Source organism: Alosa pseudoharengus, unplaced genomic scaffold, assembly GCF_046254945.1.
Source record: "Alosa pseudoharengus isolate Yale_2024_CS ecotype anadromous, Long Island Sound unplaced genomic scaffold, YU_APseudo_1.1 YU_APseudo_1.1_scf_7, whole genome shotgun sequence".
In the NCBI taxonomy this organism is placed as follows: Eukaryota; Metazoa; Chordata; class Actinopteri; order Clupeiformes; family Clupeidae; genus Alosa; species Alosa pseudoharengus.
In genome coordinates this window covers 38,561,932-38,584,809 of record NW_027468859.1, presented here as the reverse complement: position 1 = coordinate 38,584,809, position 22,878 = coordinate 38,561,932, and the positions used below count along the sequence as shown (strand labels likewise).

Genomic DNA, 22,878 nt, shown 5'->3' with positions numbered 1-22,878 from the left:
TACGCCAAAATACTTTTCCAGAGTGGTGATATATGGCCCACCAGTGGAAAAGAGATGATTGAGAGTGAGTAAGAGCAAGTGCACTCTGTGAACCATTCGACATGGCTGCTCAACTTTCACCCTTGACCCTTGATCCAGGTGGAGGCCCGGGGACGCCCACTGACCTTGAGACCTCAGAGGTCACCCACTACTCTTTCCGTGCAACGTGGATCCCTCCTGATGAGCCTGTGGAGAAGTTCCGCATCGAGTATGTGCCAAAAGCCGGAGGAGAGACCAGAGTGGTAAGAAGACCAAAATGAAACACCTTTTGTAAACTGCAGTGGTGTTCCCACTTGTGCCTCATTAAATGCAATGTAGGAGGGTGGAGGGTTGTTAATTAAGGTTACATGAATTAATATTAAGGAATGCATTAGGTAATCTATAATAACCACATACTTCAGTGTAATTGAATACTGTTTAGGTTAATTAATGAATTGCATTGTTTCCTCAATGTGTTGGTAAGCATACGAGTGAGCTACAGCACTTCATCATCACACACCACATTTTATTTGTTTGCATTTCATTTATTTCAAAGCATCACTGAGGAGGTTGTGAGTGTGCGTGTGTGGGTGTGTGTGTGTGTGTGTGTGTGTGTGTGTGTGTGTGTGTGTGTGTTCGCACGTGCCCTTGAGATAGGGTTCACATGGAGAGTGTTTATCTCTTGGGCTCGAGACCTCAACTTCACATCCTGTTGGGCTCAGCTCAGCTCTCCCCCTTCCCCATATCTCAAGAGTGGGGCCTGGAGGTTTCCCCTCTCCACTCCTTCCCACAGCTAGCTCCTTGCTGGCTCGTAAAAACCAGCCTGTGGCACTGAGCGAGACTAAAGTGTGGCACTTGAGTTTCTCCGGGGCTGATAAATAAACTGAGTCTGAGCTAGCACAAGTGTTCCACATGGACACTTCCTCTGGCTCTGGGACAGTTTGAACATTTTAAGTTACTCAATTCAAGGCACACAATTCAATACATGCTTCAGTCACACTCACATAGACAGGTTATATTTTATTTTTAGCGCATGTGTTGTGTATGTGTGTGTGTGTGTCAGTGCATGTCTAAGTGTGAGAGCATGCGTATATTGTTTTGCTTCGCTTCAGTTGATTCTTCACTAGTTGGAACATTCAGTGTGACCCGTAGGGCTTCCAACACATTCTAATGATGAATTCCAAAAACTCCTTGGATGCTGAACCCTTGGGTGAATCAAGGTCACTGACGTCTCTGTTTTTCTCCTTCTGTGATTCACTTTGGTTACTTCTGCTTTTCAAGAGAAGTAAGACAATAGGACACACAGAGGCTTTCAAATGTGTCCTAAATGAATCACCCTGAGGACAGTTGACAGAGTAGGCTAGGCTAACAGAGGCTAAAGACTAGAGAGCATAAAAAAGATACATTTGATAATGATCACAGCACTACAAAATATTTTGAGTATATGGCCCAAGAGGTTGTTTTCATAACCTTGCCAAGGAGGTTTTGTTTGTGGTGCAGTTTGTTTGTTTGTCTGTCTTTGTGTTTGATTATGCAAAAACTAGCTATCCAATTCTCATGAAACTTGATGGAATGCTGTAGCATAGGCCAAGGAAGAACCCGTTTCATTTTGGATTGGCTCTCACAGCCCGCTCTCCCCAGCTGCTCAGTGAATTTAGTTCCACTTATACTAATATTGAGAGATCTCGATAGGCTATAGATGTACAGTATATTTGCCATTGGTCTGTGCTGTTCGAGTGTCCATCTAGTTACTGTATGCATGAACAAAGTTATAACAGGACTCGCTCATTATTGCTTTGTCACTGTGTTTGGATAGGCGTTTGCGGATGGAGAGGTGCCCACCATCGTGCTGGAGGACCTTATGCCCATGACCGAGTACATTGTGAGAGTGATCGGTGTGAATGGAGAGGACAGCGGCGAGCCCCTGACAGGAACGGAAACCACCCGTAAGTACCTGAGTCTCACACTGATTAGTCGATTAGCGCACGGATTAAAAGTTACTGGGGAATTACGCTTGGCACAAATAAAGTAAGCTAAGAGGAGAATGATGAAAGATGCTTTTCAACACAGCAATGTTTCATTTCGATTTGGTGAAAGCACACTTTCCTGCTGTTCGTCTTTTTGCTTTTTTCTCTCATTTCTCATTCTTTCATTTTTGGTCAAGGATGAACATACCTTTTTATATTTTTATTTCACTCCCTGTCTTCCAGTTCGGCTTCATGTCTGTTGCTGCTCCATCTCCATCTGCACCACGTCTTCACTCAGTTACTCAAAGTAAACCTTGAAAGCACTTCCTCCGAGGTCTGCAGCCAGCATTATGTAATTGTTTGACTGACTCTGGGTCAGTCACACTTGGGAATGACCATAGCGATTTGTCTGTTCTCCGGAAACCATAAACAGTTGTCTGAAACTCATCTATTTTTGAAGAGATTGTTATGAAGGTAATTTAAAAAAAGATCACATAGTGGTTTTTAATATGAATGATAAAAACCATACAGACCCCATATGTTATTGTGCTGAGGTAATTCCTGTTTTCCGTAAGATGACCAGCTGGAAAATGCATTAGCCACAAGATCGAATTTGTTGCTGAGAAATACTACACTGACGTTTCTCGCCTTTGGTTTCATTACTGGAGCGGATAAAGAAAACTCACATCATTTACCATGATGTAAAGTACACTTTGGGCTTTAATTTGTCCTTTTTCTCCTTTTATAGATTATTTAAAAATATCTCTCTATGATATTTATAGTGTGGATAACAAGACTCGTTTCAAGACCGTAAAGGGTACTTATCGTTTTGTCATACACCACTTGGACACTACAATAACGTTAGGTCATTGCGGCTTCCTTTATTGTTGCTTTGAGCTAAGGCTCCAACTTGGACCTTCACAGTTACGGAGAGACCACTGCTTGTAACCCTGGGCTTTACTCGGAGTGGAGCTCCTTATAAATGAGTGTTTGCGCCTGTGATGTGGGCTATCGGGAGTTTATCACACTCATGATAGCGGATGCCTGAAGTGAAGTGTTGAAAAGGCCTCTCTCCTTTCCTCTCTATCTCCCTGTCACTCTCCTGCCTCTTGTCTCTCTCGGTTCTGCTTAGATTCATCCTGACTTTCTCTCTCCCCCCTCTATTCTTCTGCCTGTGTCTGTGTAAGCACACTGTAGATGGAAAGTCCTACTGCAAATCATAAGCCTGTTTGTTTGATGTGTTTAACTGAAGGTTTTGATTATTCTGTTGATTTTTGTGGAGGGTTTGTTGGTTTTTTAATTGGGCTGTATCCCAACTGCTAGTTGCCTGGCACCCTACGCCTTCTTTCCACCTCCATAATGCTTTTTGAAATCTACATCTTCCTGTAGATCCATTCCTCTCTTTCCTGTCATCTCTCACTTTCACTCAGATGTGTTTTTGGTTCTGTGTCCATCCCAGTGCCCCTGCCAGCAGTGAAGAGCATGACCGTGTACGACGAGACTCTGACCACCATGCGAGTGCGCTGGGAGATGGTGTCTGGTGCTTCGGGCTACATGCTCCTGTACAGCGCCCTGAATGCCACTCAGCCCACCACGGAGAAAGAGGTAAGCCTCTTCACTCCTTTTCAACCATCCTTTGCCTCATTCCTTCATCTATCCATTTATCCATCCATCCATCCCATCCCTGTGGGCTGTCCCTAATCTGAAGAAGCAACAGCAGCCACAAACCACCACCTCCTCCGCCAACTTGACCTGCTCCTGCACACACCCCCAGGCCCCCCTCCTCCACCAACCTGACCTGCTCCTGCAGACACCCCCAGGCCCCCCCTCCTCCACCAACCTGACCTGCTCCTGCAGACACCCCCAGGCCCCCCCTCCTCCACCAACCTGACCTGGTCCTGCAGACACCCCCAGGCCCCCCCTCCTCCACCAACCTGAGCTCCTGCACACACCCCCAGGCCCCCCTCCTCCGCCAGCGCTTTGTGCGCAGTCAGCATTTCCTGCTCCAGTTTTTATAAGCTCCAAAAGGCAGCGCAGCAGCAGCAGCAGGCTGCCTCCTGTGCCAGTGAGGCCTTGACTCACTCCAGATGGCTGCCGATGTGTACGGACCTGAGCCGAGAGACAGAGAGAGAGTGAGAGTGTGTGTGTGTGTGTGTGTGTGCGGAACAGGAAAGAGCAGGAATGAGCCTGCACTTTTTACAGCGGGTGTTTCAGGCGAGCAGACTCTCTGGACACACGGGGTAATGGGAAGGATGAGGTCATGTTGGCTCCTCACGTCTTATTTCCCCCCTGAAGTCATTGAGATGATATGAACCAAACACGATTTGAACAGATGCTATTTTCTGGGAGGAAGGAGGAGGTGTGTGTGTGTGTGTGTGTGTGTGTGTGTGTGTGTGTGTGTGTGTGTGTGTTAATATGTATAGGCGCATGTATGTGTCTGTGTGTGTGTGAGAGAGGGAGAGAGAGAGAGAGAGAGAGAAAGACTGACTGCTGTTAATTCTAGATCCTTTATGTCCACCCCACACTGCTTCCCATACAGTCATGCTAATAAAGCAATTTTAATTTGAGAGAGAGAGAGAGAGACAGAGGATGGTTCCTAGGTTATACGTGTTGCTTTTTGTTCCTCCCTGTGGTCAGAATAGTGGAAAAGGTGACCAGTGTCAGGGGACCCACAGAGGAGCGGGTCTTAGTTATTTCTGTCCACCAGCTGTTCACTGACATCCTCTTGACAAGCTCTGTCTGGTTGTTGTGTTCATCACTGACGTCTGGTTCCATTTACTTCCTCCCTCGCTCCCTCCCTCCCTCTGTCTGTCTATGCTTCCACTCTTCTGTTTGTCCTTCCTTTATCTCCACTCCACTCCCTGAATTCCCTCCTCTCTCTCTTCCTGTCTTCCTCACTCACTCTTTCATTTTCTCTTGGTCCTGCTTTCCATCTATCCAACTCGCTGTTGCAACATCCTTTCCTTCCTCCTATTGGTCTCTCCACCCCCCCCTCTCTCTTTCTTTCCATCTCTCCCACCCTCCCTCTCTCTCTCTCTCTCTTTCCCTCTCTCTCTCTCTCTTTCCCTCCCTCTCTCTCTCTCCCCTCTGTCCATCTCCTGCAGGTGCGCGTCGGAGCCGATGTGAGTGATGTCCAGCTGGTGCAGTTGCTCCACAACACGGCCTACACAGTGTCCCTGTTTGCGCTCCACGGAGAGGCAGCCAGCAACCCGCTCACAGACACCGGAGTCACCTGTACGTCACCCCCTATCCCTCCCCCCCCCCCCCCCCCCCCCCCCACCCGCTGCTCTGTCCTCTAGCAACTGTCCTGTTCATAGTTTATGTGCCCGCTGAGGTCTCAGTGACATGATACATCATCTCTGCTGTCTGCATGCTGGTCACGGGCCACAAGACCAAAATGACATCGTTGCTCTTCATTTTTTTATTCGTCTTCAGATAAATGTGTTTCCAATATGTTCTTTACAGATTTGTAACATATAGACATTGTTTCACAGCTTGTTATTACATACTACCACTCCCCTGTTCAGCTCATTCAATTTGTTAGCATAGCATATAAAATGTATGACATGTAAAATAAAATAAAAAATGAAGAACAGAGGAAGAACAGACCGAGATGACAAAACAACTTTCCCTGTCTCTCTCTGTGTCCCCCTCTCTCTCTCTCTCTCTCTCTCTCTCTCTCTCTCTCTCTCTCCCTCTCTCTGTCCACAGTGCCCCTGCCCCCATCAGGCAAGTTGACCATCACTGATGTGGACCACAGCAGCATGAGGCTCACCTGGGATGCTGCCCCTGGCAATGTCAGAAAATACATCATCACCTACAAGCCAGAGGAAGGAGACCTCAAAGAGGTAACACCAAATGCATGGGAGTTAGAAACATGCCTACAAAGGGGCACAAATATCTCACCATTGTCAACTGTTGTCTCATGTACCTCCACAACACATAACTCACTCAGCGTTAGATTCTGTATTTATTGCACTTTTTGGTCTGCCAGTCTGAAAACATTAGAAGTGAAAGGAGATCTCTGAAAGTGTTAGGGAGATTTGGCTTGTTCTGGGAAATGATCATATGATAATGGTTGTAATTTTCAGAAATCATTCTCTTGGTCTAGACGTTAAATGACACAATCACATGAGAAAGATTCACCACAAAGAAAATCTTTCTCTCCCTCAGAAGCACTGTCAGTCAGTTTTGCAGTAATTTATTTCCAAGTCCAGAGCTGTTTTCCACAACCTTCATGGAAATATGCAAGCCTCAGACTGAACCCTTTGAAAGCTAACCGCGAGTAGGGCCATAGCAAACCTCAAAGTAAACTAACTTACTGAAACATTTCTATCTGTCAGGTTGAAGTGAACGGCGATATCACCACATTGGTCCTTACCAGCCTCATCTCCCAAACTGAATACGATGTTGCGGTCACTCCAGTGTACGACGAGGGTCCTGGAAACCCAATGCTTGGAACTGCTATCACAGGTGGGCAAAATATTGATGGGTTGCCGTGGCAACGGGCTTTAAGAAACAGCCGTGCTAGACACCAGATTTCTCATACGGCCCAGAACTAAGGCCAGATCCCTGGTGTGAAGATGTCTGTTAATGCTGCGGGGAGCACACCGGTGTGGAACGTTTTGTGCGTAAACTGACCTGCTTCAAGTGTTTTTTGTTCCCTTTCTTGTCTGCTCTCCTTCCTCTGCCTTCACCACCCCCCCACCCCCTTCCTCCTTAGTTTTTGTCTACGTCTTGCTGCAGTTCTCTGCGTCTATCTTTACAGCCATCCTTTTCTCCCACCCTCCCTCCCTCACATCTCCCCTCCTCCCTCTCTCATCTCGTTCTGGCCGCTCTGGACACATGCGGTCGGTCTTACGCCATTGCACTCCTGGCGGTGTGCGTCTGTCTCCCTGCTATCGCTCCCTGCATGGGGCCGTGCCGCTCATTAATCCCACATGAGCAGCCAAGCTGTTGTTTTTCAGCCCTGTCACACAAAGGCACTTCCTTTTCACACACAAACATGGGTCCAGCACGGCATGCACAGCCACACAAGAGCCGCGGTGTACCGCGCACGCCCCGCTTTTCACTTTCAAGAAAGGGGGGTGTGTGTGTGGGGTGGGGGCATTAAACAAGCACCGGCCCTGCAAGCAGTACCTCACATGGTCCACAGGCCTGCTGACGCCATTAGCTTGCCTCATCATCCAGGATTCCCTTGTAATCACGTCCACTCTGAGTCCTGTTTCTATTTCTCCCTCACTCCTTCCTTGCCTTGCACCCCCCCCCCCCCACACACACACAGCAGCAGCATACTCTGATTCAAACCGTCTTTACTGGCAACCATGTTCAATGTCTAATATTGCCAAAACAACTATTTGTCCCAATCAAAGTGTTTCTAATCTCCTCGCTTGTCTGTTTGTATGAGTAGATGTGGTGCCCGCGCCCAAAAACCTCCGCTTCTCTGACGTGACCCAGACCTCCTTCAGAGCCACATGGGAACACGGAGCCCCCGATGTGCTCCTCTACCGCGTCAGCTGGACTAAGAAGGGAGAGCAGAACTTTGAAAATGTAAGTGTTCTGACCACAACATAATTAAGCACAGTTTATTCATTCATAGTTCATTCATAGTTGCCAAATATAAATCTTGTTCAGAGAGTTAATTACACCATTTGTACGAGCTGATTGGCAGAGTGTTTTGGCGCACATGATCAATTCATCCAAGGTAATCAAGTGGCTTGGAGGAAAAAATCAGCATAGACATTTTCCACAGCAAGTGTTCTATATTTAGAACTCACTTCAGGAACTGTGCTCCCACTAGGCCATCCTGAACAGCGATGAGACCTCACTGGTTCTGGAGAACCTGGACCCAGATACTCCCTATGATGTGACCGTCACCGCTATCTACCCTGATGAGTCCGAGAGCGAGGACCTAATGGGAACCCAGCGTACAAGTAAGGCACCCCCGCAAACCTCCAGCCCCTACTCGCCAAACATTCAGAGAAACTTATTCTGAACTTGAGCTCTAATAACTTTTTGTTCTCTTCAACGTCTTTTTCTAGAACCAAAGAAAATAGACACTGGTATGTCTTTACCTCTGGAATAGGTTAATCTATCATCATATTAAACCAAAATATTTAACAGTCATGCAAGCGATCATGATAAAGTGTTAATAGAAACACACTTTAAGTTTTTACATCTGCATGCGCATTTCTGAGCTCCAGTCTCACAAAAAAAAAAACTAGAAGGTGTGACCTCTTAAAGAACCGGAGCGAAAGTTCCATCAGAAACACCGGCTGCCAATCATCATGTCATCAGTTCATGTCATCCACGTCTTTCATGTTGTCACCGTGTCTCATCTTATCACTTGTGTCATTCCATCCTACCATCCGTCATCAAATAATTTGTCATCCATCAGTGTCTCAATTTACGAGCCATCAGCTAAATGGAAGTGCATGTCATATGTATAACCCGCCTGGCTGCATTTGTGTACATTTGTTTCACTTTGGCCAGCATACACCACCCCATCATAATTTCCCATAATTCCCCTCGGCTTCATCCAGCTCACTCACCCCATGTGACCCTTGGGAGCAGCAGCCATCAGACTGCGAGGGGTCCTGTAACCCTCCCTTGCAGACCTCCGTGAAAGTAGTGACCTTCACACGAGGTTGTGTGTGTGTGTGTGTGTGTGTGTGCGCGTGTGTGTGTCTGAACACAGATCCCATCGGACCTCCAGCCAACCTGCGAGTCTTCAACGCCACCACCACCACTCTTACCCTCCGGTGGGACCATGCCCCTGGCCCAGTCGTGAACTACAAGATCACTTACCTGCCTTCGGCTGGAGGGAAGGCCATCTCTGTAAGTAGGACAAGACTGTCTGTGTGTGGGCGAGTGTGTGTGTCTGTGTGCTTGTATTTAGTGAAATGAACTCAGATAGTCCCTAGTTGATTTTCCGCAGCACAGAGTGTTTCAAGGCCTACGATTGGCCCTTATGTTGTTAATTATGGTAGGAAACCTACTGGAAAGCTGGAAGCTCCAGAGGAACAGCTACGTAGATATGGTGTAGTGACTCATCTGGAGCCCAAACAAGGTCTTTCCTATACCTTTCAGCAACCCCACACACTTGATCTCCATCCCGTATCTGTAATGAACGATTTCTGGGGGGAGAGCAGGGTACGGCCTCACATTTTACTACCCATCGTAGGAAAATGTTCATAGCCATTCAAGAGAATTCTGGCAAAGGCCCCTCTTTTTCTGTTTCTCCCAGTGTTTATGGAGGGAAGCATATGTAGTCAGATGCTTAGGAATTTGGCACTGTGGTACAGTAGTATCAGTTAGTAGGCGGCTTACCAGGATTACATTACTTTTTACCTCAGGTTATGCAGATGTCTTGATAAAAGACTTTGTTTTGATCCCTCAGACATTAGAAAGACTTCCAAAGAAAATTCTCATGAAAGATGTAAATGTCAATAATCATCTATCAGAGTGATTTCAGCAGACATCTGCATGGAGACGGAGCATCATAACACATTGTAATCTTGTTGGAATGTCTTGCATGGATTAGGGACTATAGATGTCAGTTTTGTTATTTTGATATAATCCACTCATATCATTAGATGTTTATCAACAATTTGTTGATGATTTAAAAAACCTTGTATGAGCAGACTGACTACATTAACAATAAGCATAAATCAAACATTTGTTTGCTTAAGATATTGTGGCTAATTTGTTGTAGATGTTCATGACCTCCGGAAACACTTAATTCCAAAATTAATCATGGAGCTATGCATCTCTTATGAAGGTAATCCTCAGAGTGGTCTAAGAAGCAAAATGTTTACTCAATAAAGGCTGCAGGATCTAGAGTGGACCACGGGGGAGTCTTCACGTTGTTCCTTTATGAGCTGAGGGAAAGTGGTCCGGCATCCCACTGGTAGAAGATTGGGATGAGGTTATTCATTCAGTTGCAGATTTATTAGACCTCTGTGACAAACACTGACCACATCATGTCAAAATTAATAAATGTCCAAGTTGATATACAAGCTTTGTGTTTGCGCTGGGTATGTTTGGAATCCATTTGCATGATAATGACAAGCGTTGAACTCTTGAGCAACAACAACAAAAATGATTCAAGTGTTGATACGTCTCTTTCAAACAGACTCAGGTTGGAGGGAAGAAGAACCAGGCCGTTCTCCAGAAGCTCACTCCTAACACCCCCTACAATATCACCGTGGCAGCGGTTTACCGTAGTGGAGAGAGCAGAGACCTCTCTGGACAGGGAACTACAAGTATGTCATCTCAACGCTACAGCATTGATTTATAGCAATAGTAGATATTAAACTTTTCTTGTTGAGATAATTTGCCAAACAGGAATCTGCTTCCCATCTCTGGGATGAATGCTCATGTTGCATATAGACTTCAAGCATGAAAACACTCTTTGGTAGAACCCTGCAGTGTTCGGCAAAGAACCTTCTGATGAAGAGTTCTTTGTGGAAACCTTTTTCCATATCAGCTTTACATCAGTTTTGCATACAGTAGGACTACTGTAGTTCAGACCATATCCCACAAATAGACAGCTCTTCATCACACTTAAGTCCTCCTGCTCTCCTGTTACATGTGGCGTCCCTCAGGGCTCAGTTCTTGGCCCCTTTCTCTTCCTAATCTATATCTTACCACTTGGGCAGATCCAGTAGGCATGATTTCTCCTTTCACTGCTATTCTTACAACATCCAGTTTAATCTCAGTACCCACGCCTCTGCTGACTCTCCTTCCAACACATTAACAGACCATATTTCAGATTTAAAAATTTGGATGCATAACAACTTTCTCTACTAGATGCGGAAGACTGAAATGTTCCTGGTTGACCCCACTCACTAAACCATCAAACATTTCTGTCAGTGTGCATGTTCAACTCTCACCTCTTATTAGAACTCTTGGTGTGTTATTCGACTCCGCACTCAACTTGGATCTCCATATCTCGGTAACAACACTGCACAACTCCAGTCCATGCCTTCATTATTTCCCGTATTATTGCAATTCCCTTTTTATTGGTCTCTCCAAAAACGTCAATAACCCCAAAACTCAGTAGCGAGGTTTCTTTCCCATACTAAGCACTCTGCCCACATCACCCCTATCCTCTCCAAGTTTAAAATTCTTACCTTCAAAGCCCTCCATAACCTGGCTGCCCTCTACCTCAATGAACTCCTGACCCCATACTCCCCATCCCACTCCTTTATGTCTTCTAGCAGTCACTTTACTCACTGTCCATCACGCCAAACTCACTAAATCTAAACACCCTAAATCTCTCTACAACTGCCCTTCCTTCACCCTCTTAAAGTCTGACTTCAAAACGTTTCTTTCCATTAGCATTTCTTTTCCTTCTCCTCCCTCACGGCTCAGTGTATTTTCCTCCCTTTCATGTGTTTTGTTTATCTTTGTTTTTATTGTCGTTTGTGTGCTCACTCCGGTCTCCTATCCCTCAGGACCCTTGGGTGGAGTGAGAAATCTGCAGGTGGTAAACCCCACTATGACCACCCTGAATGTGCGCTGGGAGCCAGCCGAGGGCAAAGTGCGCGAGTACAAGGTGGTCTACGTGCCAGCAGCAGGCGGGGCAGAGAGCATGGTAGGCATGGTAGGCATGGTAGGCCCGACAGCTTGCCACTCCTCGAAGCCCCTGACTGTTGGTTGTAATGTGAATAGAAGATTTATTGCTCTAGATCTCCAAGTCTGAGCGGTCTGATTTAGGAGCATAACAAAACTAAATATTAGGAGAGCTCAGAGCGTACTGAGCATCCTTGAATTATACGCTGGTTCTTCTGGCTAGCTGTAGATTGAGAGGCTTCCTGCCTCACTCCATCCCCCATCTGGCCTTCATCAGTATTAGTTTTACCTTGCAGAAAGGTCTCATTCCAACTTGTGTTGTAGTGATGCATATTGGGTTTGACTGTGAGGTGAGTCATCCTTAACAAATGATCAGGTCAGTTGGCAGGGACTTAATTCAACTCTTCTTCCCTATCTCTCGCTCTAGTGTCGGTGAGCAAAACAGAGCCCCCCCCCCCCCCCCCTCCAATTACAAAGTGCACTCGGATGGGAATCACCCTCACAGCTAAATCAAGTTCTCTTGATTAGCGCATAGGGTATAAATAACACGGCACTCAGCTTTGGAACGAACTTCTCTCTCCCTAGCAGAAACAGAATCTGACGTAACCATGGATTTGTTTACAGGCGTACTCACACAGAACTCAAATTTTTTGAAAGAAGCGTCCTCTATGACGTGTCACATTAGTTGACGTACAGTACACCTCCGACAAGTCACCATCAGGGTTTATAACACACTATCACTTCACTTAACAGTAATTGGCTTTGGACCTTCATGTGAACACACAAATAGAGTGCAGCTAGCTAGGGGAAAAGGTGTAGTAACTAGTTTTGGAAAAAAAGCCAGAATGTTAGACTCTATCTGAAATATTTCTGGACTGTTCCACAGGAGCAAGTAGCTGCCACTTCCACCAGCACCGTCCTCCGAGGCCTTCAGCCTGACACCTTGTATACCGTCACACTGGTCCCTGTGTACGTTGAAGGGGATGGCAAGCGCATGTCTGAGAACGGGAAAACAAGTGAGAGCATTTTACATTTGCATTTATTTATTTAACAGATAAAATGTATTTCTTTTTTATCCAAAGCGACTTACATTATGTCAATTATATTACAAGGGCCAATGTCTCCGGAGCAACTTCGGGGCACAATGGTGGAAGCTGGGAATTGAAACCACAAGTTTTTTGGCTACTGCATGCTAGCCCAAGTCCTTAACCACTATGATACCACCGCCCGTGCATTCCTAGCCAAGCCGTTGCTACTTGGGATGTGCAAACAGTAGAACAAAAACGAGGAGCGCACATTTTTATGGTTGCATTTGAACATTTGGAGACTGCTCCCAAAAATAATGTAGCCCACAGGGCTGGGATGAGTAACAGTTTGGCATGGCTCAGTAAATTTGATGTATTTGAAGCATGATGGATGAAATGGCAACATGGCACCAACATCCTCAAACAGTCTCACTGTGATCTGAGCGGCTCTCAAGTACGCCATGTGATGCAACTTGTTGGCCTGTGCAGCGAGATGTGATGTCAGATTTTGGGAGTGGGAGCCAAAGCAGTAAAATGAAAATATTGTGCTTTCCCTCCACCAGGGCCCTTGGGTGGTGTGAAGAACCTGCGTGTGACTGACCCCACCATGACATCACTGAACGTGAAGTGGGATCCAGCTGATGGGGCCGTACGCCAGTACAAGATCTTCTTCGTCCCCACTGCCGGAGGACCAGAGGATATGGTACGAGGACAGCATATTCATGCAGTACACGAGGACATGCTTTTTTAAATCCACCAAATTAAGAACACTGCAATTGGAAATCCCATTCACTGATGCGAGGAACAGAGAAAAACATTTCAAAAACGTTCATGATGGACGAATGTTTTGGAGTCGGTCTGTAAATGTGATTGACAAATTGTTTATCTTTTAATATATATTTCCATGCAACAATTACGGATGAAAAATACAGACTTTGTGTGCAATGGCCTTACTACGTACTATAATCTGTTACTCGCTTAAAAGAAAATCCACTAACTAATCTAATAACTGCTAATGTGAGTGCCACCTGTAGATGCCAAGGCCTACAGGATGCTGCATCTCTAAGGCAATGTCTTTTTTATGTTTTAAACAGGAGCAAGTCCCAGCTACCCAGACCACTATTGTCCTGCGGAACCTTAAGCCGAACACCCTTTACACTGTGTCAGTGGTGCCCGTCTACCCTGCCACCGAGGGAAGGCGTCAGTCTGAGAACGGAAAAACATGTGAGTTGATTCTACCCAGTCTCTCAACTGTCTAATGTACAGAATCCAGTGCTACACTGACAGGCCCAATGAATTCAGATGGTTTCCCATGAAAAGAAAAGAATCCACCCAGACAGAAGAGAGCCTGTTTAATGTAGTCAAATAAGTCTGTCGTGTGAACAGTGTTGATTATACTTGGCCAATAAGTGCTCTCCGAAAAGGGTCGAGTGGAAACAGCTCAGGCATGAAGTGAACATAGTAAATTATTTTCTTCTACATTCTAATATAAACATACAATGTATCTCATACTCAGAAGCAGAGAGTTTATATCCAGTTGCCATAGAGAACACAGCATTAGCCAAGAACAAGAGCTCCTCAGTGGATCTTAAGTTCGATTATTTACTGTTCCCCCCCTCTTATTTCCCAGTGCCCTTGGGCGGAGTGAGAAACCTGCGGGTCATCGATCCAACCTTCACCACCCTGAACACAGTGTGGGAGGCGGCGGATGGGAACGTCCAGGGCTACAAAGTTCTCTACGCTCTCGCCACTGGGGGACCTCAGATGATGGTAGGAATGTCTGCTGACTGGCTCAGCTTTTATACTCTCCGATCTAGGTCACAGCGGGTTGTTACTGAGTATTGCATGCACAAGGTCACCGAGGGTGTTCAGTACCGCTTCCAGCATATTTCTCATGACCTAGTTGAATGTCAGTTCAAACGCTGGCTGTCGGTTTTCCAAAGAGGCGCAGATAAAGACAGCGGCACAGACAGACTTATTCTTCACATTCATTCAGAGCGAAATCCCTCTCTACATCAGAGAGCGTGTAACTCAATCCATGTCTGGCCATGAGTCTCAGTAAATGACAGTTCGGAGGGGGAGGCTAGCGGTGAAAAGCCATCTGTTTGGACAGCAGTTGCTCAATAGAGACTGTGGGAGGTAGAGCTTGTCTTGAGGCCTACTAGATGTGCTGAGTGAACTTGCATTGAGGCAGAATCGGCACGCCAATGTTCAGCCTGGCTGGGAACTGACAGAGTGTGAACAGCGTTGTAATTTTGAATTTGATTCAATCTGATGAGAGAAAAAAAGTTGGCTCACAGAGTGGAAAATTTGTCCTGGAAGATTTTTAAAAATCGTTTAATATTCCGTTGGCTCTGTTACTTCGATGTCCATATACGCTAACGTGCTCATGCTTAACCTCACGCTTGGTCAGCATTTCCCTCTCAGCAGAAATAAACTGTTTTAAAAAATGGCTTGAATCCTTCTTGAGGTCACACACCAGGAAATGTTCTTCAGCTGCTGATAGGTAGCTGGGACGGACAGGTTCATGCCCTCTTAGTTACAACTCTTCCATTTCTGCAACAGGAACAAGTATCTGAGAGTACCACCACCCTGCTGCTGAAGAGCCTGGAGCCAGACACCGAGTACACCATCACCGTGCTGCCGGTATACGCAGAAGGCGATGGTCCAGAGCTTGCGGAGAACGGAAAGACAAGTGAGTTGGTGGCCATGATTGCTTTTGTCTCAGCAGAGAATAATAACCAGACATAACCTTACGAGAAACTTTTCCTTATTTGTTTTTTTTTTTTACTTTTTATTTCAGAGCCTTTGGGTGCAGTCAGAAATCTGCAGGTGATGGACCCAACAATCACCACCCTGAATGTGCGCTGGGAGCCAGCCGAAGGCAACGTGCGCGAGTACAAGGTGGTCTACGTGCCTGCCGGCGGTGGACAGGAGCTGACGGTGAGAGGGGACAGCTGTCAGCAGGGCGAGAGTTATGGGCAGTCTGACATCGCTGGTTATTCTGCAAACTAATTTAAGCATGTTGCACCACACATGTAGTCATTTGTCACTTATTTGCAAGACTGATCATGAAATAATTCCCAATTCACTGATATTAGTGTGTGTTGTTCATATGTGTCATGTGTTTGTATTTATGCGAGTGTGTGTTTGAGAAAGAGGGAGGGACAGAAACCAACTCATCTTTGGATTCTAACCCAAACACTGTTTTTTGGTGCGAACAGGAGACAGTTTCTGGAGGTGTGACCTACACAGTTTTGAAGAACCTCGTGGCTGATACTCTGTACACGGTCACAGTCACCCCTGTCTACCCTGAGATGGAAGGCCTACCACAGTCCGAGAGTGAAAAGACCAGTAAGTTCATATGAGAACTTACACAGCCCAAGATAGTGTTCAGTCCACTTGATTGTTATACAGTACTCATTTTATACAGATGGGCATGGAAACTTTTATTTAATAGTCTATGTAATCAATAGCTATTAAAACAATTCATAAAGGACTTATATGATGCAAGTGTTCCACTTACAGCATATGTCATTGGTGAAAAGAAAATATTTAAAAGGAAAAGTGTGGTTAAATTTGAGAATCGTGCAGTTGGGAAGTACCTTGCTCTTTGTCCTCCACAGAGCCGTTGGGTGGAGTGAGGAACCTGCAGGTGGTGGACCCCACCATCAGCACGCTGACGGCCCGCTGGGAGCCGGCCGAGGGGAATGTGCGCCAGTACAAAGTTTTCTATGTCCCAGTTCCAGGAGCTGATGAGAAGATGGTGCGTCACTGCATTTTCCCCATGTGCTAACTAGATTGATCCAACATCGATGATTTGTTGAAATGTGCTTTCAAAAATCTGGATATTGTTCTGTCAACCCATTGAATTTCAAACAAATTTTTTTCGTATCGTAATTGAAAAAATATATATAGTCTGTATATTTGGTTACTCATACTTTGTTCTGATGTGGAAACAGCTGATTGTCATTGTAAATGTCAGTCAAATAGTAATGTAATTGTCATTTTTCAGTGCTCAAATCAAATCAAATATTTTAAACATTGATTGTAGCACTTTGATGTAATGGCACAATGTTCATTGTTCTTAGTTTCTCTCTCTCCGTAACTTCTATCATTTTGACTTTTATTACCTGTTGTAAACAGGAGCAAGTCTCAGGTGGCACAACCAACATTGTCTTGAGAGGTCTGGAGGCTAATACCGTCTACAAGGTGTCTGTGCTTCCAGTTTATGATCAGGTGGAGGGCAAACTGCAGTCTGAAAATGGAAAGACAAGTAAGTCTAGATGTTAAGTGTATCTAAATACAAGCTTCAACCAAGAACTATTTCATTCAGTTACTAGCATTTTTGCAGTCGTTGACTATCCATATCTACTTCAACCCTCTTTTGAATCTCTGTCTCTAATACTATGCATTGTCTATACTTTTCGTAGAACCTCTTGGTGGTGTGAAGAACCTGAAAGTGACTGACCCCACTGTGAACTCTCTGAGGGTGAAATGGGACCCAGCTGACGGGGATGTCCGCCAGTACAACGTCCTCTACGTTCCTGTTACTGGAGGAGCCGAGAGTGTGGTAAATACAGACTAGAACTTAGCTTGTGAAGAACACAACATGTCTGCAAATAGACCGGTTCAAGAGGCTCCAGATTGCAGTGACTTAGTTGGCACTTGGAGAGTTATAGTATTAAATTCATGCTCTCAGTTTTAATCTATTCTCCCATTTGTCAATGGGATTCTCTGCCAGATGATCTTCTGAGCCAAGCATGGAGTTTATCTCAGTGCTTTAGTAGTACACAGACCAAACAGTCACCATCTTGCTCCTGCTGTTTTTCCTCAGGCTCAGGTATCGGGAGTGTCAACCAATACAATGCTGAGGAACCTGCAGCCAGACACTGAATACAAGGTCACTGTGGTGCCTGTTTATGCTGATGTGGAGGGAAAACGCCAGTCAGAGAATGGAAAGACGAGTGAGTCCACATGGAGACGGGAGAAACTTTTTAAAAATCCGTCCCCACTTCTATTTTGAAGTCTCTGCTATAAGATTTTGTTTTGGCATGATGCAAATGTGTCTTTAAAAACACACACTTCTCTCCTCCCCTCTCCTTCCTTGCCCTGAACTTTCTCCACCCTCAGAGCCTTTGGGCGGGGTGAAGAACCTACAGGTCACAGATCCCACCACCAGCTCCCTGAAGGTGCGCTGGGAACCGGCCGAGGGCAACGTCAGGCAGTACAGACTCTTCTATGTGCCTGCATCTGGCGGAGCTGAGGATATGGTGAGCCGCCGCTGTGGGAGAACAATTCGATTGTTTAGGAGTTGGGGTTAAGTTAGAGCAGAGGTCAATCACCTCAGTGACCTCATGTGCAGAGTGGCTGCAGGCTTTCATTCCGACTATGTGTGAACATGCCTGACGTGCCAAGTCAGTCCACCTGTGATTAAATGAATTGAATCAATTTGAATCAAATTTCCCTCACAGGATCAAAAGAGTATATACTGAATCAAGTGTGTTGCTGCTTGGTTTAAAAAGGGAAGGTGCAGCACATTGCAGATAAAACTCCCAGAAAAAATTCCCAGATCTCAAGTACTGTATGTAGAATCTCTGCAATAGTCTAGTCTAGTTTCAGAGAGTGAAAATCCAAGCCAGAATTTGAATTGTGCCGATTGGCACTTTTTTTACGAACAGGAAACAAAATGTTGAGCTGTACTGTATGAATGAATGAAAACTTTGGTTCAGAATTCATCCCGTATCTCTAGAAACACAATATCATTAAAATGCAGTAGGATTGAGAAGGGCAGAGTTTAGTCCTTAAACAGTGTTTCAATGAAACTGTGTTGTCAACATGATGTACTTTTCTTTGAACAGGAACAAGTATCTGGAGGCACAACCACGACCATCCTGAGGAATCTTCTGTCTGACACAGTCTACACTGTCACTGTGGCCCCTGTCTATCCAGAGGGTGAAGGCCTGCGCATGTCGGAAATTGGAAAGACATGTAAGTCACGCCACTTATTCTTAGTCAGGCCTGTGTTTTGGTGAATTTCTAGGACACGTCTAAGCCTTGTCACACAGTGTTAATGTCTCACACCAAGTTAAGATGTCAAGAACATCCTACTCTTGGAAAAAAAAAACTAATGACTCAGATGAGATGTGATTTTCTGCCAAATATCCCAATATGGAAACTAGTGGAGCTTGTCTAGTGGTTATGCGGGGGGGGGTGCTCTGTGGTTAAATCATGTTCTAAACGTCAGTGCCGTTTGTGCGTGCCATGCTAATTCAGCAAAATCTTCTCCAGGGAAACTAATTGGAAACCACAGACTGCAGTGGAGCATGTCCCAATTACTGGCCTTATGGTGTCTAATGATTCCCTGATAGTCTGCAATACTCTGTTGAGTAGTTTGCATTGGAAGATTCATACATTGTGTTAAATGAGTATAAATGACTACCAGATCTCACATGTACGCCTGACTACATAATCATGTCATGATACACTAGATGTAGAAGACTTCTTTTTGGTTACAACTCTTAATGGCAGCTTTGTCATTTCAGGAACAATACATCAGTGTAGTAGATAAGGCAGTGAATCAAATATAAATGGACAATAGGCATTGCAATACGTTTTGGGTATGCCCTAATACAATCCATCGCTGAGGAGATCTAACTATTGTGCAGTAAAGAACTAAATGCACTTTACTGACATCTGCTTCAGTTTTAGAGAAAGCAGTTTTAGCAGAAAACCCAAAATTGTGCTCCCCACTCTCTCCATGTTCTCAGCATGTGTACCATAAAAAGGCTTCGCTCTTGGTGCCTGCTTAGGTCTGCATTTGTCTCCTGACTTCATGGAATTTCCTCTTGCTTGAAATTGAGTAACGCTATCGGATCTTGACGTTTATTTTCTATAGGTTTCCCACAGTGAAGGTTTTTCCATCACACAGTTCTGTCTTCCTCCTCCCAAAAAGGTTTTTGGCTGAGATGAAATTCTCTCTCTCTCCCCCCCCCCCCTCCCCCACAGTGCCCCGCACTGCTCCCAGGAATATGAAGGTCTACAACCCAACCCCTAACAGCCTGAATGTGCGATGGGAGCCTGCCTCAGGACGGGTGCAGCAGTACCGCGTTGTCTACCAGCCCGTCAATGGAGTCAGGCCATCTGAGTTTGTAAGTATCTGGTGTTTAAAAACAAACAAACCAAAAAAACAAACAAAAAAAAACTGTCTGACCACTGGAACGAATTGCCACTAATTTTGCAATTGGAGAGGAGAGGGGGTTGTTTTGGTGGAATATTCACTTTCACAGTCTAGAAAGAGCACCTCGGGTGCTGGCTTCTCATGGATACTCTCAGGCCCTGTCCTGGATAGACTTGTGGTTGAAATGGAGAGCTGGAAAACAGCCAGTGGAAATGCAATCTATTCACAGCTAGTTTTCTTCCCTTTTGGAGAAAACAAGAAGGCTAGTGTCTCATTCTGTCATAAAGAGTTAGCTTGGCTGCAGATGTACCCCCTCTTCTCTAATGCACTGAAACAATAGTAGTTTAATAGACTTGCCGACGTTCAATAACAATGAGGTTGATTTTCAGTTATGCCGAAATCTTGTTCCTTTCGCTCTTGGGCCAGTTCTATGCATGAATGTGCATGTCTTGGATTGCATGATAAAAGATAGAACTAATTGCCATACAACCAGCATTTTACAGTATTGCAAAACGTTGGAAAATACAACTCTTGCACCATCTGTGAATGTCATCTATGAAAACGTGTTTGAAGTTTTGGTGTGCGAGATCGGATGGATAATGAGCCTGTTTTAATGATTACATTTCTCTTTAGTGCAGCTGTAAGGCTTAGATAAAATGTGGGGGATGAAAAAAGGAAAGAAAAAAGAAAGGATTTTCATGGCAGGGGACCTCCCTTTCCCCTCCTCTCTTTCTTTTTCCAAATTGTTTGCCAGCCACGCCATCTATTTGTAGCACATCTATGGGGGAAGATGGGTGAGTGTGTGAGTGACTGGATGTCTCCAGTTGGTGCACACATGTGGGTACTCTGCTGTTCACACCAGCAGGCCCGTCAAAACTGTGGCCCTTTTATCTCCCTCACACGGTCTAACATTATCCTAAGGGAAAGCCAATGACAATGAGAGCACCTGCATCAGCCTCAGACTTTTCTGGGACAGCCTGTAATGTATACAATAGCTGCAATAGCCCAGTGGTGGGGTCTGTGTTGACACAGAGAGAACAGGGCCCACCCCACTCATAAAACTCAAAAGAGGCATGTGTGTGTGTGTGTGTGTGAGTGTGTGAGTGTGTGTGTGTTCGATCCAGTCTTTCGCTCCGTTTAGTCCCTCCCCAATATAATCCGGAGTTGACAGCCGTTTGCAAACTTCCAAAGCAGTTACTCTCACAAAATTATACTGTTTATTTAGCATTTAACCTCTGAGAGCTTTGTTTGTATGACATGTCTATTTGAAAATGTTATCTCACTCAGATCACATAAACAGGGGATTAACAGTGAGGTCATTATATACATTAGCAGTGCCAGATTAGTAATGGCAGAAGGGGCTAAGTGTTAGCAGCAGAGAGACTGTCTTATCTGACTTCTAAGATGACAGATGACATGAGTTTGTGGTCCTTATCTACTCAGGTCCTGGTTCCCGGAAGTACCCAAAATGCCTTCTTGGATCAGCTTGTTCCAGACACCCCGTACTCTGTGACAGTTATTCCTGTCTATGCTGATGGAGATGGACCTTCTGCCCAGGATAATGGCAAAACATGTGGGTTCACTTGTCGTTAATGTATAAATGAGTTGTAAGCAGTCGCTGCAATATATACAGCTAGTAGAAAAACCCACACACACACCAGGCCCAACGCAACTTTGTAATTACTCTTGGCTGGTCCTGATAAACCATCCCAGAACTGATGAACTGCAAACAAGAACTGTTTTGATGACACCATATTAAGTTCACGTGTAGCCACCAAATCAAGTAATAGTAAACCACTGTCATATATATGTCAAAGATATATGGGCCTCTGTAGTTTAACGTGTTTTTATTGTAAGATATGTTATAGACATGTTATACATGTGTAATACACATATCTTGATTATGTATTGGCTTCATTGGATGTGTTGTAGATTTTTTGATCATTTGTCATAAATATGATGTCTATATGATTTGACATTTTTAGTGCCTCGTGGTGGGCCCAGGAATCTGCGAGTGTTTGACGCAACCACCAGCACCCTGAGCATCGGCTGGGATCATGCTGAGGGACCAGTCATGCAGTACAAGATCTCCTATGCACCTCTCACGGGAGACCCAATCACAGAGTTTGTGAGTATCATTTTAATTAAAACAACACACAGATGAGGATTCATTTACTTATGCATGTGAGGTCATTAAGAAGAACTTACGGTACTCATTTTCTGGAAGGTCGGGCACCGATTCCGATTCCTGGGAAAGCTAGCTAATAGGCGTAAATGGATAAAATCAGGAACGTGAGCAGCTGCGCTGGGGTCATCCACTGAAATAAAAAAGTAATTTGTCCAAATCTTCCTAGCTCTAATGAGACAGGGAACGCTCCATAATGGTTTCCTCATTCTTGATTGTGCTTTTTCCTTGAAAAAAAGGGATCTTTGTCATAGGCAGTAAAACCACAGGAGAGCTTGTCCTTATAGGAATACTGAGCTTTAATTAAACAAATCAATATCTGTCCTTTGTCTCTCACAGGCTGTTGTCCCTGGAAACAGAAACAATGCCATCCTGCAGAACCTCCACCCCGACACCCCTTACAACATCACAGTGGAGGCCATTTATGGAGATGGCCCTGGCGGTTCTCTTGTTGGAACTGGACGCACAGGTGCGAACACATCTGGAGAACTTGGCTAACCTTTTGCTTGATTTGTATGGCTGACAGGTATCATGTTCTTTCAGGTAGATTAAGAAGATTGTCTCTGTAGTAGGACGATCTCTTCATATATATATAAAGAGGCACTGGCATGCTTTGGCCATGTAGGGTTTAAAGGCACCAGGAATCCACAGTAGTTCAGCTGGTACGCCTCAGTTACTGGCCTGCATTACTCTGAGTTACACAAACAATAGAAACCTTATATCTTGGCTTCGACCGAGACGGTCCTGTGCCAGGGCAGCCTGTATGAGGTACTGAGAACAAGAGCAGGGATTCGGGCGAGGGCGGCGGAAAAACATTATGTTGCAGCTGCCCACGACCCAGCTACCTCAGCAAGACCAGGAGAAAATAAAACCCCAATCTAAACACCCGTATTACCCATAATAGCCCTGTAAACACAGAAGAGGAGA

The 22,878-nt window shown here is 45.1% G+C and overlaps 1 protein-coding gene across 2 annotated transcripts in view; it reads left to right on the top strand.

Annotated features, from left to right (window-relative positions):
* Positions 1 to 22,878, top strand: part of col12a1b (collagen, type XII, alpha 1b) — a 71,507-nt gene that overhangs the window by 25,894 nt on the left and 22,735 nt on the right. Inside the window, exons 20-48 of one of the 2 annotated variants that reach the window (XM_076273147.1) lie at positions 139 to 281; positions 1,835 to 1,964; positions 3,445 to 3,590; positions 5,090 to 5,219; positions 5,697 to 5,833; positions 6,329 to 6,458; positions 7,396 to 7,535; positions 7,786 to 7,918; positions 8,027 to 8,047; positions 8,683 to 8,822; positions 10,120 to 10,249; positions 11,444 to 11,583; positions 12,448 to 12,577; positions 13,150 to 13,289; positions 13,681 to 13,810; positions 14,217 to 14,356; positions 15,152 to 15,281; positions 15,390 to 15,529; positions 15,811 to 15,940; positions 16,213 to 16,352; positions 16,733 to 16,862; positions 17,020 to 17,159; positions 17,424 to 17,553; positions 17,720 to 17,859; positions 18,448 to 18,577; positions 19,595 to 19,737; positions 21,210 to 21,339; positions 21,752 to 21,894; positions 22,291 to 22,420. In XM_076273147.1, coding sequence (XP_076129262.1) covers positions 139 to 281; positions 1,835 to 1,964; positions 3,445 to 3,590; positions 5,090 to 5,219; positions 5,697 to 5,833; positions 6,329 to 6,458; positions 7,396 to 7,535; positions 7,786 to 7,918; positions 8,027 to 8,047; positions 8,683 to 8,822; positions 10,120 to 10,249; positions 11,444 to 11,583; positions 12,448 to 12,577; positions 13,150 to 13,289; positions 13,681 to 13,810; positions 14,217 to 14,356; positions 15,152 to 15,281; positions 15,390 to 15,529; positions 15,811 to 15,940; positions 16,213 to 16,352; positions 16,733 to 16,862; positions 17,020 to 17,159; positions 17,424 to 17,553; positions 17,720 to 17,859; positions 18,448 to 18,577; positions 19,595 to 19,737; positions 21,210 to 21,339; positions 21,752 to 21,894; positions 22,291 to 22,420 — 3,816 coding nt within the window. The remainder of the gene's footprint in view (positions 1 to 138; positions 282 to 1,834; positions 1,965 to 3,444; positions 3,591 to 5,089; positions 5,220 to 5,696; positions 5,834 to 6,328; positions 6,459 to 7,395; positions 7,536 to 7,785; positions 7,919 to 8,026; positions 8,048 to 8,682; positions 8,823 to 10,119; positions 10,250 to 11,443; positions 11,584 to 12,447; positions 12,578 to 13,149; positions 13,290 to 13,680; positions 13,811 to 14,216; positions 14,357 to 15,151; positions 15,282 to 15,389; positions 15,530 to 15,810; positions 15,941 to 16,212; positions 16,353 to 16,732; positions 16,863 to 17,019; positions 17,160 to 17,423; positions 17,554 to 17,719; positions 17,860 to 18,447; positions 18,578 to 19,594; positions 19,738 to 21,209; positions 21,340 to 21,751; positions 21,895 to 22,290; positions 22,421 to 22,878) is intronic. The other variant, XM_076273146.1, reaches the window with a different exon arrangement.